We start from the raw sequence: 20108 nt of genomic DNA on the forward strand, positions 1-20108 counted from the left end.
TGAAAGTTCCTTTTTGCGTTCAACCTAACCCTACAATAACACTGGTCACTGCTCATTCGTGCGTTTAACCTAACCCTAACCTAACACTGATCACTGCTCATTTGTGCGTTTAACCTAACCCTAACCCAACACTGGTCACTGCTCATTTGTGAAAGTTCCTTTTTGCGTTCAACCTAACCCTACAATAACACTGGTCACTGCTCATTCGTGCGTTTAACCTAACCCTAACCTAACACTGATCACTGCTCATTTGTGCGTTTAACCTAACCCTAACCCAACACTGGTCACTGCTCATTTGTGAAAGTTCCTTTTTGCGTTCAACCTAACCCTACAATAACACTGGTCACTGCTCATTCGTGCGTTTAACCTAACCCTAACCTAACACTGATCACTGCTCATTTGTGCGTTTAACCTAACCCTAACCCAACACTGGTCACTGCTCATTTGTGAAAGTTCCTTTTTGCGTTCAACCTAACCCTACAATAACACTGGTCACTGCTCATTCGTGCGTTTAACCTAACCCTAACCTAACACTGATCACTGCTCATTTGTGCGTTTAACCTAACCCTAACCCAACACTGGTCACTGCTCATTTGTGAAAGTTCCTTTTTGCGTTCAACCTAACCCTACAATAACACTGGTCACTGCTCATTCGTGCGTTTAACCTAACCCTAACCTAACACTGATCACTGCTCATTTGTGCGTTTAACCTAACCCTAACCCAACACTGGTCACTGCTCATTTGTGAAAGTTCCTTTTTGCGTTCAACCTAACCCTACAATAACACTGGTCACTGCTCATTCGTGCGTTTAACCTAACCCTAACCTAACACTGATCACTGCTCATTTGTGCGTTTAACCTAACCCTAACCCAACACTGGTCACTGCTCATTTGTGAAAGTTCCTTTTTGCGTTCAACCTAACCCTACAATAACACTGGTCACTGCTCATTCGTGCGTTTAACCTAACCCTAACCTAACACTGATCACTGCTCATTTGGTAATTTTGGTCTCTTCTATTGGTTTTCTTAGTTTGGTCTCTTTCATTTCTTTATCGAGGAAATCAGACTCTTTTACCAAAGAGTAGGGAAAATCATTTTTCAAAGGCTTCAGTGGTTTTGTTTTCAATACAGGTGTATCTCTGTCTCTTTCTGATAAGAGGAAAGGTACAGGATCTTCTAGATGGAAGGGGTTCTCATCCAGAGGCTGAAGATGGTTGGGTGGGGATGGTCTCTGAGGTCCATGAGAACCTACTACAACAACTTCTTCAGTTTCTGGGGTCAGTCTCTGGTTAGTCGTGGGGTAAACTACATGCACTGGTTTGATTCCGTCCGATTTCTCAGCCATGCCCTGAGGTTTCGGCATCTTATGGTGGGGTTTATTCTCCGTTCTGATGATTCTCTTCAAAGGTACACCAGGCGGACCCTGACCTTGTTGCATCACAGGAAAGGTACAGGATCTTCTAGGTGGAAGGGGTTCTCATCTAGAGGTTGAAGATGGTTGGGTGGGGATGGTCTCTGAGGTCCATGAGAACCTACTACTACGACATCTTCAGTTTCTGGGGTCAGTCTCTGGTTAGTCGTGGGGTAAACTACATGCACTGGTTTGGTTCCGTCCGATTTCTCAGCCATGCCCTGAGGCTTCACCTCCATATTTGGTTTCGGCATCTTATGGTGGGGTTTATTCTCCGTTCTGATGATTCTCTTCAAAGGTACACCAGGCGGACCCTGACCTTGTTGCATCATCTGTAATGTTGTCACTTTATTACCTGTTGGTGGTTTCTGAAATACTCTCATACTTTGCTTTGCGCTGTGTATCACAGGTTCGTTTACATCCTCGTCGTTTCTATCAATACGTAAGTACTGTGGTCTTGGTAAGGGTGGAGGTTGTAAGTGTTCCAGTGGTGTTTTAACTCTATCGACATACTGTGTGTTGGGATCTACATGAACTTAGCAGTTACAGATCCCTCTATCAGACCTATTGAAAAAAAAAAAGCTACAGCTAAATTTAAACTCCGATCGTGGTCCATCAAATAGGATAGGAGAATGGATTTGATTTCTAATCGCCCTGTATTGAAAGAAGTAAAGTCAGTCACAGGAGGTCAAGGTCTCCTATGGACATCATGGGTTCGTTTACATCCTCGTCGTTTCTATCAATACGTAGGTACTGTGGTCTTGGTAAGGGTGGAGGTTGTAAGTGTTCCAGTGGTGTTTTAACTCTATCGACATACTGTGTGTTGGGATCTACATGACCTACCTTGGCATTTGGTCGGAACTGTGGCAGAATGTTTGGTAAGCTAGGTTTCAGGACTTCAGAATCTGTTTTCACCTTGTTGTTAGCATAGTGGTGTGGAGTGTAGCTTTCCCAATGTTGAACAGGACCTGATGGTTGTGGAGGAGGAGGTGGGGGTGTTCTGATGATATTCTGGGGTCTCTGAGGTCTAGGAGGAGGGACCAGGTCAGTTCTGTTGATAGTATTGATATTCTCATCTATGACGGAGCCCTGAGCTACAGGGTGTCTCACATTGTCATCTCCTGAAGCTCCGATAGAGAATGAAGTTTGGAGAGAATAGCTCTGACTATTTTGATCTACTTCTGTTGGAATTCTGATGGGTACCATGTTTTGTATTTTACCTGGTTGAATATTAACGAAACCACCTGATGTAGAGATTGGTGACTTGTTAGTGTTCACTTTGACAGGTTTGCTTGGAAGTGGTTTCTTTACAAAGTTGATCTCTTCCTCGGAATCATCTTGTGTGTAGGATGGTGGTGGAGGTGGTCGTAAGTCAGAAGGATGGATGTTTGGATTCTGTGGTCTCTTCACATGTGATACAGGACCTGATGGTATAGGACCTGTTGATAGATGTGCAGTGAATTGAACTTGAGGTTGTTGGACATCGGATGGAGGATGTTTGTGGAACTGTGGAGGGTGTTTCATGTTAGGGTCAAAGTGTTGATGTTGCACCTGTTCGTGGCCTTGGTTGTATTTGTTAGGTCTCTCTGGCTTGTATTGATTTTGATTCTGATATATGTTGGGGTTACTTTCAAACTGGAATGGTGGCTCTTGTCTAGTAGGTTCAGATCCTGGATGTTTCTGAGGTCTCTCTTGTTTTATATTTTGTTGATGTTGCTGACCAGGGTGTGGTCTATTGTGTTCATACTGAGGTTTCTCTGGTCGGGACTGTTCAACTTGTACAGGTTTGTTAGGTTTTTGTTGGAAATAGTTTTCCTGTTGCTGTTGATTACTTTCAAATGGGAATGGAGGTTCTTGTCTGTTGGGTTCTTGCATAGGTCTGGAGCCAACAGGTTTCTGATTCTGATAATGATCTACTGATGCAAGTTCTGGTCTGCTTGAGGGTACAGGAGGTCTTTGTTGGTACACAATCTCCTGAGAGTTGGTTGATTCTGGTCTTCTGTTCAAATAGGGGACACTTTCATTCATGGTAGGCATGGGTTTGAATGAATCCTCGTTTGATGATGGAACGAAGAAATTGTTGACGTTATTGTGCACTGTGTTTTCGCCCAAATGTCCACTGAACAGATAAGTATTGCCTACACCAGGACGTACTGCCTCTTCAGAAGCAGAGACTGGCATGGATGTAGAGTATGGGTCAACACTTGGCTCTTTGGGTTTGGGCGTTGTTGAGGTTGATGTTGTGGTGCTTGGGTAACTTGTTGAAGTTGAAATCGGCAGGGAAGTGACGATACTCACTTTGGAAGTCGTTGTTGTAACTTTGGTTGATGTTTGGGGAACTGGGGTGGTGGTTGTTGTACTGGATTGTTTGTTAGAAGACAAGATCGCATTTTGTTCCTGTTTTATGTCTCCAATCTTCTCGTTGAAGTTGACTGGGTCTTTATTATTTGAATTCATTGCTGGTTCTTGATTGTGCTCATGATGTCCGGATAGATGATGGTTCACCATGTCTGGATCATATTCATAGTCTACGTAGGAAATCTCTTCCTCAGGGATATAGTCTACTGGTTCGCTAATATTCCATACCTGTTGAGGGGGAGGAGTCATCTTGGTGACTACTTTCTCTGTGGTTGTGGTTCTAGTGGTAGGAGCTGGTGTTGTAGTGGTGGTTGTTGTGGTAGAAGGTGGTGTAGTAGTGGTAGTTGTTGTTCTGTAGTTGGGTGTCTTGGTGGTGGACGCTGGTTGCGTTGGCTGCACGGTGGGGCGTGGTGTGGTTCTGGCAGGCTGAGGAGTCTCCGGTGTGGTTCTCATGGTAACACTTGTATAGTAAGATGGTGGCTGGGAGGTGGTAGTGCTAGGTTGAAGTTGACCGCGTCTTTATTGTTTGAACTGAGTGCTGGCTCTTGGTTGTGTTCATGATGTCCAGATAGATGATGGTTCACCATGTCTGGATCATATTCATAGTCTACGTAGGAAATCTCTTCCTCAGGGATATAGTCTACTGGTTCGCTAATATTCCATACCTGTTGAGGGGGAGGGGTCATCTTGGTGACTACTTTCTCCGTGGTTGTGGTTCTAGTGGTAGGAGCTGGTGTTGTAGTGGTGGTTGTTGTGGTAGAAGGTGGTGTGGTCGTGGTAGTTGTTGTTCTGTAGTTGGGTGCCTTGGTGGTGGACGCTGGTTGCGTTGGCTGCACGGTGGGGCGTGTTGTGGTTCTGGCAGGCTGAGGAGTCTCCGGTGTGGTTCTCATGGTAACACTTGTATAGTAAGATGGTGGCTGGGAGGTGGTAGTGCTAGTGGAGGGGGTGTAATGTCTATGGTTGCTACCAGTAGTTGATGATGAAGAGGAGGATGCTGAGCCTTGGACTTTCATGTTGGCATAAGATGAAGAGATGAGAGGGAACTTGCCACTGGTGCTGTAGTGGACAGGCAGGTTGAGGAACTGATGCAGATCAGGGGAAGAATCCACGGCAGATATCTTGAACGGATTGGATGGAATATCATTCGGTGTGTGATATGCTGGGATCTTAGGCTTGGAGTCGATGACGAAGAAGTTGCTGAGCCTTGGACTTTCATATTGGCGTAAGATGAAGAGATGAGAGGGAACTTGCCACTAGTACTATAGTGGACAGGTAGGTTGAGAAACTGATGCAGGTCAGGGGAAGAATCCACGGCAGATATCTTGAACGGATTGGATGGAATATCATTCGGTGTGTGATATGCTGGGATCTTAGGCTTGGAGTCTTTGCGATCGATCTCTTCCTTGTAAAACCCGTAGTCCGGGGTTTCCTTCTTGTTGAAATCCAAGTTGCCCGTCACTGGATCTTTCTCTACGGTGAAAGCTTCACCATTGTGAAAGGAGAAGAAGCCAGGAGTACCATAATCATCCAGTTCATCGTCTACTCTCGCTTCCATCTTCAATTCTTCTGATGGTGTCGGAGGTTGGGGTAAGGCCATGGTAGCTGTACATGTTACCATGAAGATACTCAGGAGCTTCATGGTGCCTGAAACACAAGAGAAGAAACAAAACCATTGTTAATCATCTTTAATTTGTATTTGAAGAGCAAAACGTTGTTAATACCTGGCGAAAATGGATGAGATTTTGTCTTGTGTGTCTCATGAAAATTACTTTCTTCGTTGAAATTTGACCCTAGCCACGGAAGTTGCATCCCGGTGTTGCTCATACAAGTTCAGTCCCTGCAAAACAATAAATAAAATGAAGAATGTCCAGATTATTACTTTTTTCCTCTTTTCGTTTAATACATCATGAGAAAACGGCCCATCATCACATACGTTGCACCATAGGTACAGGTGTCAATGGGTATTGTTAATAGAGAATCTGATTTCACTACGGTAGTCGTAGTGAACATAATATCTACTCGTAAATTGCCGTGTTTTTTTGCCAATCCATGATGAATAACATTAGACAGTGTACGTATGTACATACTAAATATACATATGAAGACAATGTAAATACACATACGAAGAATAGAAACTTGGAAGTGTGCGAACTCCCAGCGAGGTATTTGTTGGTATGTGGGCTATGGAGTCCCTGTCTTGTGATTGCCTAGATTCATATCCATGACTGCCCCCACCGTGATATCTTGACTACTTGGCGTGTACTTGTGTTTGACTGGAGGATTGATCTCTACTCGCTCGACCATACCCAGGTTGGGTTTGGATGTGGTACTTGCCAGAATGTTTTTCAGTGTCACAGAGATGGGTTTGTTGTGAGGAGGTTTCCTAGTAGCATAAGGTGAATAGTCTTGCAAGTAAGGTATGACATTGAGTTCAGTATCAGGATCCATCTTGGGGTTTGTCGACTCTGTCGGACTGAACGCAGTGTATTCCTGAGTAATTTTGGTAATGATAATGATACAATTTTATTAATAACCAATTTGGTTTACCTAACCAATTTGGTAACCAATTTGGTATAGTAACCCAGAGTTTGGCTCCTTGGATTTCCTTTTGAGCTACGTACTTGTTATAAGTTTGAATAAAGTGTTAAATAATGTAGAGTTTATAGAGTCTTGTAGCGCGGTGGACTACTTAAGTTGAAGATGATTTCCTGAATTAATTTCCGCCGATTAAAGAAGAAGAAAAAAATTGCTATGGAGAAAATTTCAGCTCAATCTGTGCAAGGTACTTTTGACGAGACGTCTCATAAGGATCAAATTATGTACCTTATAGAATAGCCATTAGGTATTATAGATACCTACTTAGGTACCTGTTAGAAGAATCATGTAAAGATCATCACGCCTCATCAGAGACTAATAATCTTTACGGGTAATTGATCACCTCTGATAAGTACCTTCCTCCTTTCCTCGTCTTCCTGCTTAGAGACGTGTAAATCAGACAATAGATACCTAGTACAGTAGAACCTCGATTATTTCAACTTCCATTATTTCAACTTCAAAATCCATTGTTTTTTTCTATCTTTCAAAGGATATCCTAACTTATCAGAGGAACAGGTCATAGAAATTGATCATTTCAACTACCCCCGGTCCCAATTAGTTGAAATAATCGAGGTTGACATGATCACTTTCTATGATCTTTTCCTCTGATAAGTTAGGATATCCTTCGAAAGATAGAAAAAAATGGATTTGGAGTTGAAAAAATGGAAGTTGAAATAACCGAGGTTCTAATGTAGTACATTCTACCTATACGTATTGCAAGTTAGAAGTTAGTACTTAACGTTATAGATAGACATTTAACGTCTGTCCTATAATTGACCAGAAAATAGAAGTTCTTGATCCTCCCTCTTTTTACTTTCTTCTTCTTCTTCTTCTTTTACTTTTTTTTCGAATCGGCGATTGATTTGATTTGATAAACAGAATGGAAGGAAATCGCTCCATCCCACTGCTTGACCGATCTGGTAGGTACTCTAAGCATCGGTTTGTAATGTGTTTGCACAGGTACTCGGGAAGATGTAATTTTCCAGTTCACTGGTTCGCAGTTTCTCACGTGTTTTGATTCGGATATATGTTGGGGTTACTTTCAAAGTGGAATGGTGGCTCTTGTCTAGTAGGTTCAGATCCTGGATGTTTCTGAGGTCTCTCTTGTTTTATATTTTGTTGATGTTGCTGACCAGGGTGTGGTCTATTGTGTTCATACTGAGGTTTCTCTGGTCGGGACTGTTCAACTTGTACAGGTTTGTTAGGTTTTTGTTGGAAATAGTTTTCCTGTTGCTGTTGATTACTTTCAAATGGGAATGGAGGTTCTTGTCTGTTGGGTTCTTGCATAGGTCTGGAGCCAACAGGTTTCTGATTCTGATAATGATCTACTGATGCAAGTTCTGGTCTGCTTGAGGGTACAGGAGGTCTTTGTTGGTACACAATCTCCTGAGAGTTGGTTGATTCTGGTCTTCTGTTCAAATAGGGGACACTTTCATTCATGGTAGGCATGGGTTTGAATGAATCCTCGTTTGATGATGGAACGAAGAAATTGTTGACGTTATTGTGCACTGTGTTTTCACCCAATTGTCCACTGAACAGATAAGTATTGCCTACACCAGGGCGTACTGCCTCTTCAGAAGCAGAGACTGGCATGGATGTAGAGTATGGGTCAACACTTGGCTCTTTGGGTTTGGGCGTTGTTGAGGTTGAATACAAGTTTTTGGAAATTTCCAAGCCATGACTTTTTTGAGATTTGTGGAACAAATTTATTAATAAAGGCCCAGGTCTTTAGGTCCATATTGAAAATTTTGTTAAAGTATGCCCAGAGACTGTGTTAGAACACTCTCCGTTCTTAATCCAAGAACAAATATTTCAATATAAAGTTCCCAGCCTAAGCGTCCCAAAACTTGTATTTCAAGATTTTCAAGTAATAGAAATAATTTGCTAACCATATCAACTAAAATCTATGCAGGTAAGTAGAAGACATTGATAACTGAAACAGATAATTCAGATTTCTACTTTTTGAACTAAAAATATTACAATATCACAACATGGTTTAGAAAGAAAGAGAGAAAATCTGTTAGAAAATGAGCAGTGGACATTTTCCTCATTTTGACTAATTTGTTCAAAAGTAGATGAAAATATTCTAGGTATGTACCCATATTACAATGAAAATATAATGAAATATAATCAAGTAAGTACTTTTAATAAAGAAATAAGTATTTACAAAAAGTTAAGAGCCCTTTTACACTCCGTCGGACCGTTTCGTCCTAGTTATAATTTTCTATTTTCTTTATAATAAAACAAAACTTTTCAGATAACACCTACACCTTGTACGAAAATACGAAGTTGCGTAGGCACAATTCTCAACGAAATGGACTGTGAAAGGGCTCTAAATATCAGGGATCTTATTCAGGTTTCCCTTGAATTCTCAAGGAAAGAAATTCATAAACAATTTATCGGTTCTGCGAACAAACCAAGATTGCCTACACAGTAGACAGAAAGTGATTCTTTTACCTATGTTAAGGTACCCATTCAATAATAATAGGTGCATACTATCTTCTCTAGCTCATGATACAAGTACCTGTCTAATATAGGCAGGTACTTTTAGTAAGTATAGGTACATTTGCTACTTACTTTGCTATCATTTGTTACCATTGTAACTACTTCAGTATTGTACAAGTACAATTCTATTTATTCTATACGTTCCGCTTCCATCTTCAATTCTTCTGATGGTGTCGGAGGTTGGGGTAAGGCCATGGCAGCTGTACATGTTACCATGAAGATACTGAGGAACTTCATGGTGCCTGAAACACAAGAGAAGAAACAAAACCATTGTTAATCATCTTTAATTTGTATTTGAAGAGCAAAACGTTGTTAATACCTGGCGAATATTGACGGGATTGTATCTTATGTCTCTCATGAAAATTACCTTCTTTGTCAAAATTTCACCCTAGCCACGGAATAGCATTCCGGTGTTGCTCATACAAGTTCAGTCCCTGCATCAGGACAACGAATAAAGAACGTCCAGATTATTACATTTTTCCTCTTTGCCTAGTACCTAAATCATGAGAAAACGGCTCATCAATTCATCATGAAATACGTTGCACCATACAGGTATCAATGGGTATTGTTGATGGAGAGTCTGATTTCACTACGGTAGGTATGAGAGATACCTATTGAACATATCTACTCGTAAATTGCCGTGTTTTTTGCCAATCCATGATGAATAACATTAGACAGTGTACGTACATACTAAATATACATATGAAGAATAGTACCTAAATCATGAGAAAACGGCTCATCATGAAATACGTTGAACCATACAGGTATCAATGGGTATTGTTAATGGAGAGTCTGATTTCACTACGGTAGCTATGAGAGATATTAAACATAATTATCTACTCGTAAATTGCCGTGTTTTTTGCCAATCCATGATGAATAACATTAGACAGTGTACGTACATACTAAATATACACATAAAGACAATGTAAATACACATACGAAGAATAGAAACTTGGAAGTGTGCGAACTCCCAGCGAGGTATTTGTTGGTATGTGGGCTATGGAGTAGAAATCAGGTTGCATAAAAATACCAGCGGAGTTCCTATTTGAATAGCGCGAGGCGCACATGAATGGAATACACAACACACGGGTACTAAAAAGTGAGATTATCATGAAAAGAAGAAAGGGCAATCGAAAACTTTGCCAACAGGGTGCTCGGAAATCTGAGAGACACATATAACTCTTTCACGGTAAGTCTGCTTTGTAAAGGCTAGGTCGTGGGTTCGATTTCCGACCGAGGGGACTTTCTCCTAAACAGAAAAGATTCGTTCTCGTTCTATCTTCGCTTTTGGGACGATAAGGCGTCAGCAGTTACAGTTCCCTCTATCAAATCTCTTGAAAAAAAAATGTGAACACATTCAAAACTGATGCCTTTTATATCCACCTATTGGAATGCGTAGGTACGTACCTAGGTATTCAACTCACAATGTAGGTACTTACAAGTGTAAATACCAGAATGCAATACCGACACATTACCTATCATAAAAGTACCTACACCTATTGGAATGCGTAAGTACGTACCTAGGTATTCAACTCACAATGTAGGTACTTACGAGTGTAAATAACAGAATGCAATACCGACACATTACCTATCATAAAAGTACCTAGTCTTTCTAGACAGATACTCAGATAGGTAATTAATAAACTATTAGTCTAAACATATCCTGATGACATGTAGAAAGTTAATGTTATTGGACTTGAAATACTATCACTGCGCGCTGGTTTTAGGTCTGATAGTAAAGTACTTGTAGATGGATACCGAGGTACCTAGACGTAACTTGTAACTCAAGTAACTCAACACTCTTTTGGTACTAGAAGTTGTCACTGTATGAGGTCTGCTTTAAAACCGATGCCGATGGTTAAAAAAATAAAAAAAAACTTGTTTATTGAAGAGCAATGATTTGCTTATTTGCTGAAATCGACTATACAAATTCTGGTAAACCACAGCACAGAACCTCAAATTCCAGATGGGTAAGAAGTAAGTACCTATCTGATATCTATGATAGATACAGTACAACCTTTCAATATTATGTAGTAACTTCTACCTTCTTACCTATAAGTACCTTTCTACCAATGTTTGATTTCTGGTCTTATTCATATCTAGATATCTATTGTCGCTTTCGGGACGACAATTAAGACCTTCGCAAGTTACAGATCCCTCTATCAAACCTATTGAAAAAAAAAAACCTATAGCTAAATTTAAACTCCGATCGTGGTCCATGAAATAGGATAGGAGAATGGATTTGATTTCTAATCGCCCTGTACCTATAGCTAAATTTAAACTCCGATCGTGGTCCATGAAATAGGATAGGAGAATGGATTTGATTTCTAATCGCCCTGTATTGAAAGAAGTAAAGTCAGTCACAGGAGGTCAAGGTCTCCTATGGACCTTGCCTCAGTGACTTACAAGTCCAATGGAACAGTTTCTAATAGGCTCCAAATCAGGCTTGGAACCTATCTTTGAGCTCCTTGCTTGGAACTCTTGTCCCGCCTTAGAGTTGGGTTTTAACTGAGCCAAGTGATATCTAAGTTTTGACGATTTTTGACGTGGTAACAACTCGTATCTACTTATTTTCTGTTTCATTGCCCTTTATAACAATAGAATAGGTAATTTGAATGGTTTACCTCGATGATTTTTTTATTTTGACCATTTAGTTCGTTTGTGTTTGTTTTGCAATAACTCTTCTCGAATTAGTGGAGGCGTCAAATTAACTTCTCGAATTTAGTGGAGACTACGGTAGGTCTGCTTTGTAAAGGCTAGGTCGTGGGTTCGATTTCTGACCGAGGGGACTTTCTCCTAAACAGAAAAGATTCGTTCTCGTTCTATCTTCGCTGTCGGGACGATAAGGAGTTAGCAGTTACAGTTCCCTCTACCAAACCTCTTGGAAAAAAAATGTGAACATATTCAAAACTGATGCCTTTTATATCCACCTATTGGAATGCGTACGTACCTAGGTATTCAACTCACAATGTAGGTACTTACGAGTGTAAATACCAGAATGCAATACCGACACATTACCTATCATAAAAGTACCTAGGCTTTCTAGACAGATACTCAGATAGGTAATTAATAAACTATTAGTCTAAACATATCCTGATGACATGTAGAAAGTTAATGTTATTGGACTTGAAATACTATCACTGCGCGCTGGTTTTAGTTCTATTAAAGTAGGGTGTCTAGTCGTACCTTGGCCCCCGTTGTACCTTGGTCCCCTGGACTTTTCTGGTAACTGGCGCCACCTATCGGGTCCGAAAAATATGTATCTGATGCGTAATTTCACAACGAGCTCATAGCAATTTGATTTGTAAACAAATCAGTTGTCGTTGAGAAGTTAATAAAGTCGTGTTTTGGTCTGTGTTTCGAACATTTTTTAAAAAAAATTGTTTTGATTGGAAGGTAAGTTATTATTACTTTATCTAACTGAAACCGCTACCAATCGGTAGCAAATTTTGTAAGGTTTGGTTTTCTTGGTATTGCAATTTGATTGCCCAATTTTTTATAGTAGAATTTCCCAGAAGTCCGGAAAAAGTCACTCCTTTGTACCTTGGCCTCAATGAACCCTTTGTACCTTGGCCCACAAATTCAACACGTCGTACCTTGGCCCCCTGGTATACTTTCGTACCAGAATTTCCTCATTCAAAACGGTACAACATCCTTAGGGTTCAAGGTACAACATCCTTAGGGTTCAAGGTACAACATCCTTAGGGTTCAAGGTACAACATCCTTAGGGTTCAAGGTACAACATCCTTAGGGTTCAAGGTACAACATCCTTAGGGTTCAAGGTACAACATCCTTAGGGTTCAAGGTACAACATCCTTAGGGTTCAAGGTACAACATCCTTAGGGTTCAAGGTACAACATCCTTAGGGTTCAAGGTACAACATCCTTAGGGTTCAAGGTACAACATCCTTAGGGTTCAAGGTACAACATCCTTAGGGTTCAAGGTACAACATCCTTAGGGTTCAAGGTACAACATCCTTAGGGTTCAAGGTACAACATCCTTAGGGTTCAAGGTACAACATCCTTAGGGTTCAAGGTACAACATCCTTAGGGTTCAAGGTACAACATCCTTAGGGTTCAAGGTACAACATCCTTAGGGTTCAAGGTACAACATCCTTAGGGTTCAAGGTACAACATCCTTAGGGTTCAAGGTACAACATCCTTAGGGTTCAAGGTACAACATCCTTAGGGTTCAAGGTACAACATCCTTAGGGTTCAAGGTACAACATCCTTAGGGTTCAAGGTACAACATCCTTAGGGTTCAAGGTACAACATCCTTAGGGTTCAAGGTACAACATCCTTAGGGTTCAAGGTACAACATCCTTAGGGTTCAAGGTACAACATCCTTAGGGTTCAAGGTACAACATCCTTAGGGTTCAAGGTACAACATCCTTAGGGTTCAAGGTACAACATCCTTAGGGTTCAAGGTACAACATCCTTAGGGTTCAAGGTACAACATCCTTAGGGTTCAAGGTACAACATCCTTAGGGTTCAAGGTACAACATCCTTAGGGTTCAAGGTACAACATCCTTAGGGTTCAAGGTACAACATCCTTAGGGTTCAAGGTACAACATCCTTAGGGTTCAAGGTACAACATCCTTAGGGTTCAAGGTACAACATCCTTAGGGTTCAAGGTACAACATCCTTAGGGTTCAAGGTACAAAGAAGTTTGGAGAGAATAGCTCTGACTATTCTGATCTACTTCTGTTGGAATTCTGATGGGTACCATGCTTTGTATTTTACCTGGTTGAATATTAACGAAACCACCTGATGTAGAGATTGGTGACTTGTTAGTGTTCACTTTGACAGGTTTGCTTGGAAGTGGTTTCTTTACAAAGTTGATCTCTTCCTCGGAATCATCTTGTGTGTAGGATGGTGGTGGAGGTGGTCGTAAGTCAGAAGGATGGATGTTTGGATTCTGTGGTCTCTTCACATGTGATACAGGACCTGATGGTATAGGACCTGTTGATAGATGTGCAGTGAATTGATTCATTAAATATAACTAATTTTCTAAGGATAAAATCCTTAGGCTCACCAACACCTACACTTTTATTTATTTTTTACTACAAATTTAAAAGTAGGTTGTTTTTCTCCCTCGAATCTGAAATCGTTCCTTTTTGTTTCAAGTAGGTAGGTACTTACTTATGTAGAAGCTTTAGTACCTACAGTTTTACTATAAGGAATAAAAAAACGAGTTTTCATAGCGAATCGCTTCCTAGTGACCCAAAAACACAATCCCGACCCAAAGTTGTTAGTAAAAGCAGATACAAAAAGATATCTTTAGTCTGCTATTGCCATTCGGCGAAAGCTAAAGCCGCTAAAACAACAACAACAACGTTGTAAGTTTGCCGAGAAATGAATGGCTCATCCTTAAAGGGGATTTAGCTAAGAAAACTCGTTTGTGTCTGAAGCTGTGTTCACACATAGTCGACGGCCATCGATCGAAGTGGAAAAAAAAAGTGAATTGAACTTGAGGTTGTTGGACATCGGATGGAGGATGTTTGTGGAACTGTGGAGGGTGTTTCATGTTAGGGTCAAAGTGTTGATGTTGCACCTGTTCGTGGCCTTGGTTGTATTTGTTAGGTCTCTCTGGCTTGTATTGATTTTGATTCTGATATATGTTGGGGTTACTTTCAAACTGGAATGGTGGCTCTTGTCTAGTAGGTTCAGATCCTGGATGTTTCTGAGGTCTCTCTTGTTTTATATTTTGTTGATGTTGCTGACCAGCCAAGTGATATCTAAGTTTTGACGATTTTTGACTTGGTAACAACTCGTATCTACTTATTTTCTGTTTCATTGCCCTTAACAATAGAATAATTTGAATGGTTTACCTCGATGATTTTTTTATTTTTATTTAGACCATTTAGATTTAGTTCGTTTCTGTTTGTTTCGCAATAACTCTTGTCGAATTAGTGGAGGCGTCAAATTAACTTCTCGAATTAGTGGAGGCGTCAAATTAACTTCTCGAATTAGTGGAGATGCCAAATCAACTTCTCGAATTAGTGGAGATGCCAAAGTAACTTCTCGAATTAGTGGAGATGGCCAATCCCCTTCTCGAATTCGAGAAGTCAATCTGGCATCTCCACTAATTTGAGAAGTGTTAACTTTGCTTAATAACTTCAGTAATATTGCAGAATTTGAATGCTGTGGACTTACTTGATAAAAATAATAATAATAATAATAATAATCCTTTAACGCCTAGCCGCGCCTGAGATTTCAACTTCGGGCCTTAGTGTCCCGTTAGCTAGCAGACTCTAGGGCCCCCTATACCAGATTCTAGTCACGAGTATCTTGAGCTTTGGTCACGAGGAACCCATACTTGGCTTGAATATCCTTTAACTTGTTACGAGCTTGAGTGAAGTGTGCTTGTTTGAATAATCTAACTAGAGTCTAAAGTTCTGAAGGTACCAAGTCATGTGCCCATAAAGCAATAAAATAAAAGTATTACCTATAATGATAATGATACAATTTTATTAATAACCAATTTGGTTTACCAAACCAATTTGGTATAGTAACCCAGAGTTTGGCTCCTTGGATTTCCTTTTGAGCTACGTACTTGTTATAAGTTTGAATAAAGTGTTAAATAATGTAGAGTTTATAGAGTCTTGTAGCGCGGTGGACTACTTAAGTTGAAGATGATTTCCTGAATCAATTTCCGCCGATTAAAGAAGAAGAAAAAAAATAGCTATGGAGAAAATTTCAGCTCAATCTGTGCAAGGTACTTTTGACGAGACGTCTCATAAGGATCAAATTATGTACCTTATAGAATAGCCATTAGGTATTATAGATACCTACTTAGGTACCTGTTAGAAGAATCATGTAAAGATCATCACGCCTCATCAGAGACTAATAATCTTTACGGGTAATTGATCACCTCTGATAAGTACCTTCCTCCTTTCCTCGTCTTCCTACTTAGAGACGTGTAAGTCAGACAATAGATACTTAGTACAGCAGAACCTCGATTATTTCAACTTCCATTATTTCAACTGTTGTGGTTCTGGCAGGCTGAGGAGTCTCCGGTGTGGTTCTCATGGTAACACTTGTATAGTAAGATGGTGGCTGGGAGGTGGTAGTGCTAGTGGAGGGGGTGTAATGTCTATGGTTGCTACCAGTAGTTGACGATGACGAAGAAGTTGCTGAGCCTTGGACTTTCATATTGGCGTAAGATGAAGAGATGAGAGGGAACTTGCCACTAGTACTATAGTGGACAGGTAGGTTGAGAAACTGATGCAGGTCAGGGGAAGAATCCACGGCAGATATCTTGAACGGATTGGATGGAATATCATTCGGTGTGTGATATGCTGGGATCTTAGGCTTGGAGTCTTTGCGATCGATCTCTTCCTTGTAAAACCCGTAGTCCGGGGTTTCCTTCTTGTTGAAATCCAAGTTGCCCGTCACTGGATCTTTCTCTACGGTGAAAGCCTCACCATTGTGAAAGGAGAAGAAGCCAGGAGTACCATAATCATCCAGTTCATCGTCTACTCTGGCTTCCATCTTCAATTCTTCTGATGGTGTCGGAGGTTGGGGTAAGGCCATGGCAGCTGTACATGTTACCATGAAGATACTCAGGAGCTTCATGGTGCCTGAAACACAAGAGAAGAAACAATAGCTGTACATGTTACCATGAAGATACTCAGGAGCTTCATGGTGCCTGAAACACAAGAGAAGAAACAAAACCATTTTTAATCATCTTTAATTTGTATTTGAAGAGCAAAACGTTGTTAATACCTGGCGAAAATGGATGAGATTTTGTCTTGTGTGTCTCATGAAAATTACTTTCTTCGTTGAAATTTGACCCTAGCCACGGAAGTTGCATCCCGGTGTTGCTCATACAAGTTCAGTCCCTGCAAAACAATAAATAAAATGAAGAATGTCCAGATTATTACTTTTTTCCTCTTTTCGTTTAATACATCATGAGAAAACGGCCCATCATCACATACGTTGCACCATAGGTACAGGTGTCAATGGGTATTGTTAATAGAGAATCTGATTTCACTACGGTAGTCGTAGTGAACATAATATCTACTCGTAAATTGCCGTGTTTTTTTGCCAATCCATGATGAATAACATTAGACAGTGTACGTATGTACATACTAAATATACATATGAAGACAATGTAAATACACATACGAAGAATAGAAACTTGGAAGTGTGCGAACTCCCAGCGAGGTATTTGTTGGTATGTGGGCTATGGAGTATGAAGACAATGTATACATTAAAGACAATGTAAATACACATACGAAGAATAGAAACTTGGAAGTGTGCGAACTCCCAGCGAGGTATTTGTTGGTATGTGGGCTATGGAGTAGAAATCAGGTTGCATAAAAATACCAGCGGAGTTCCTATTTGAATAGCGCGAGGCGCACATGAATGGAATACACAACACACGGGTACTAAAAAGTGAGATTATCATGAAAAGAAGAAAGGGCAATCGATTACTCTGCCAACAGGGTACTCGGAAATCTGAGAGACACATATAACTCTTTTACGGTAGGTCTGCTTTGTAAAGGCTAGGTCTTAAACGCTGAAACATAAAATCTTACCTGTGCAATTACTGGCACGGCCTAAAGCTGTGCCCTTCCTAAGACACGGCACAATACCTTGCCCGGCACAATCCTTTGTTAACGCCTACTTAAAAAAGAGGGAAAGAAAGGCCCAACCCATCCTTTAGGGCTGTTTGCCCCTACACCTAAGCCTTAAGGTGGTCTTGTTTATAAAGGGCGTACTTACTCGGAGTTTCGGCTGGGCATATCTGTTTTCCGTTTAGCCAGATGGTCTTCACCTTGGGACTGCCTCCATTCGGTTCAAATCGGACCATTATCCGAGTTGTCATAGGTCGACTGGGATCCAGAACTTGCTCCAGGTTGAGGATGGTGAACTCCTTGTTATTCGAAGTGGTCACTTCTCCTAGCCATGACTGAAAATCAATGGAACAGTTGTGCTGACTTAGGTGAGGTTTTAAAGTCAAAGAGCTGCCAGCCTAGTTAGCTTAGTTGGTAGTGCGTCTGCCTTGTAAGCGCTAGGCCGCGGGTTCGATTCCCGCCCGGGGCGGATTTTATCCTGATGGGATAATGTTCGTTCTCGGAACAGCTGGCTTTCTCCTATCCTGTCTTCCTTCTCTCTTCAATTTCGGGAGGATAAGACCATAGCAGTTACAAACCCCACCCCTAGAGTCCACCGTACAAAACATCTAGGGTCCAAGGTACAACATCCTTAGGGTTCAAGGTACAACATCCTTAGGGTTCAAGGTACAACATCCTTAGGGTTCAAGGTACAACATCCTTAGGGTTCAAGGTACAACATCCTTAGGGTTCAAGGTACAACATCCTTAGGGTTCAAGGTACAACATCCTTAGGGTTCAAGGTACAACATCCTTAGGGTTCAAGGTACAACATCCTTAGGGTTCAAGGTACAACATCCTTAGGGTTCAAGGTACAACATCCTTAGGGTTCAAGGTACAACGCCCTGGGGGCCAAGGTACGACGGATAAAAAAGGTGTAAAAAAAAATGTTGGCCAATTTAGTAGAAATTTTGGGAGGTATTAGTTTTCAATGAGTAGATGAAAAAAGCTATAAGGCGTGTAGTCCTATCTCCAACCCTTCAACCCCAAATTTGCCTTCAAAATTTGAAGATTTTTTCCATTTAGAATACATTGCGACCAAGGTACAAAGGGTATGGGTCCAAGGTACATAGGGTAGTTGTACCTTGAACCCCAAAAAGGTGGTGTCGGAAAATTGGGTATATCTCTTAATTAAAAATTAGTAAAACAATCATTGCTAATTGTATAGATAGCCAAGAAAATTTCCTTTCTAAATCAATTAAAATTATGCCAATAACATTAATAGAAAAAATTAAAAAAATCAAAAAGTGATTTTGGGGGCCAAGGTACAACCAGGCACCCTACTTGTAGATGGATACCGAGGTACCTAGACGTAACTTATAACTCAAGTAACTCAACACTCTTTTGGTAGGTACTAGAAGTCGTCTGCTTTAAAACCGATGCCGATGGTTAAAAAAACTTGTTCATTGAAGAGCAATGATTTGCTTATTTGCTGAAATGGCTATACAAATTCTGGTAAACCACAGCACAGAACCTCAAATTCCAGATGGGTAAGAAGTAAGGACCTATCTGATATCTATGATAGATACAGTACAACCTTTCAATATTATGTAGTAACTTCTAGCTTCTTACCTATAAGTACCTTTCTACCAATGTTTGATTTCTGGTCTTATTCATATCTAGATATCTATTGTCGCTTTCGGGACGACAATGAGAATGTTTGGTAAGCTAGGTTTGAGGACTTCAGAATCTGTTTTCACCTTGTTGTTAGCATAGTGGTGTGGGGTGTAACTTTCCCAATGTTGAACAGGACCTGATGGCTGGGGAGGAGGTGGTGGTGGTGTTCTGATGATATTCTGGGGTCTCTGAGGCCTAGGAGGAGGGACCAGGTCAGTTCTGTTGATAGTATTGATATTCTCATCTATGACGGAGCCCTGAGCTACAGGGTGTCTCACATTGTTATTGAGGTCGCTGACTTGGACTGGGGTTTTGGTTGGAAATCTAATTACCGGCTCGGTTAACGTTTAACGCCTCACCATTTTCATTATGGTCATGGTATGGTTATGGTACCTGTTTTTAGCGCTATGTTTTAGTGCATTGATGCCGCTATACTTATAGTACCTACCTAGCTATTATTTTAGATATGTAATTAGACAGGTAGGTAGATTGGTTGAGATACAAGTTGGTGGGTACGTGAACAGCAATGTACGTTATTTTTCTCCTCATTGTGACTCTGACGTCTACTTTTTCTCCAAAATCACTTTTGAAGGAGAAAACAATAGGAACAGGATTTGGACTCTACATACAGAAATTTCATAAACATACTTATTGTAATAGGGAGTAAGAAAGGGGAGTCTTTCCCCATTTGTATGAAATATAAGTAAGTGAATCAGTCTAATTTTACAAGAGTATCTAGGTAGGTACCAGAAACAAGGAAGATTCCCACCGAGAGAGCTATTTTGCTTAGTTGTTGTTGTTGTTGGTGTTGTTGTTGTTGCTGCTTTTATACCTACTTCATGTACATAATCATGTGACTAGGACTAGGTGACAAGTTGGTTCCTATATGACACATACCAACCTACATCTACTATAATGACCATTATCGTCACATCTCTACTGGGGGGGGGGGGGGGAGGGAATGAGGTAATGCCAACCCACCCACATTACGTAGCTACCTACC

At 40.7% G+C, this 20108-nt stretch overlaps 2 protein-coding genes across 2 annotated transcripts in view; both read right to left on the reverse strand.

The window, feature by feature from the left end:
• Positions 1-20108, reverse strand: part of LOC103516818 (flocculation protein FLO11-like) — a 36345-nt gene that overhangs the window by 5378 nt on the left and 10859 nt on the right. Inside the window, 5 exon segments of the mRNA XM_026829115.1 lie at positions 1003-1348; positions 1453-1941; positions 2246-4267; positions 4270-4935; positions 4980-5413. Of these exon segments, the coding sequence (XP_026684916.1) occupies positions 1003-1348; positions 1453-1941; positions 2246-4267; positions 4270-4935; positions 4980-5408 (3952 nt within the window). The 5' untranslated portion in view covers positions 5409-5413.
• Positions 7370-7957, reverse strand: LOC108253373 (activating signal cointegrator 1 complex subunit 2 homolog). The gene has a single exon (XM_017447221.1). It carries the CDS (start codon positions 7955-7957, stop codon positions 7370-7372), a length of 588 nt encoding a protein of 195 aa, XP_017302710.1.

Source organism: Diaphorina citri, unplaced genomic scaffold (assembly GCF_000475195.1).
Source record: "Diaphorina citri unplaced genomic scaffold, Diaci psyllid genome assembly version 1.1 scaffold1673, whole genome shotgun sequence".
Lineage (NCBI taxonomy): Eukaryota > Metazoa > Arthropoda > Insecta > Hemiptera > Psyllidae > Diaphorina > Diaphorina citri.

What these genes read in the sequence shown, in the direction of transcription:
- LOC108253373 (XM_017447221.1), bottom strand. Translation starts at nt 7,957, where the DNA reads ATGCCAGTCTCTGCTTCTGAAGAGGCAGTACGCCCTGGTGTAGGCAAT.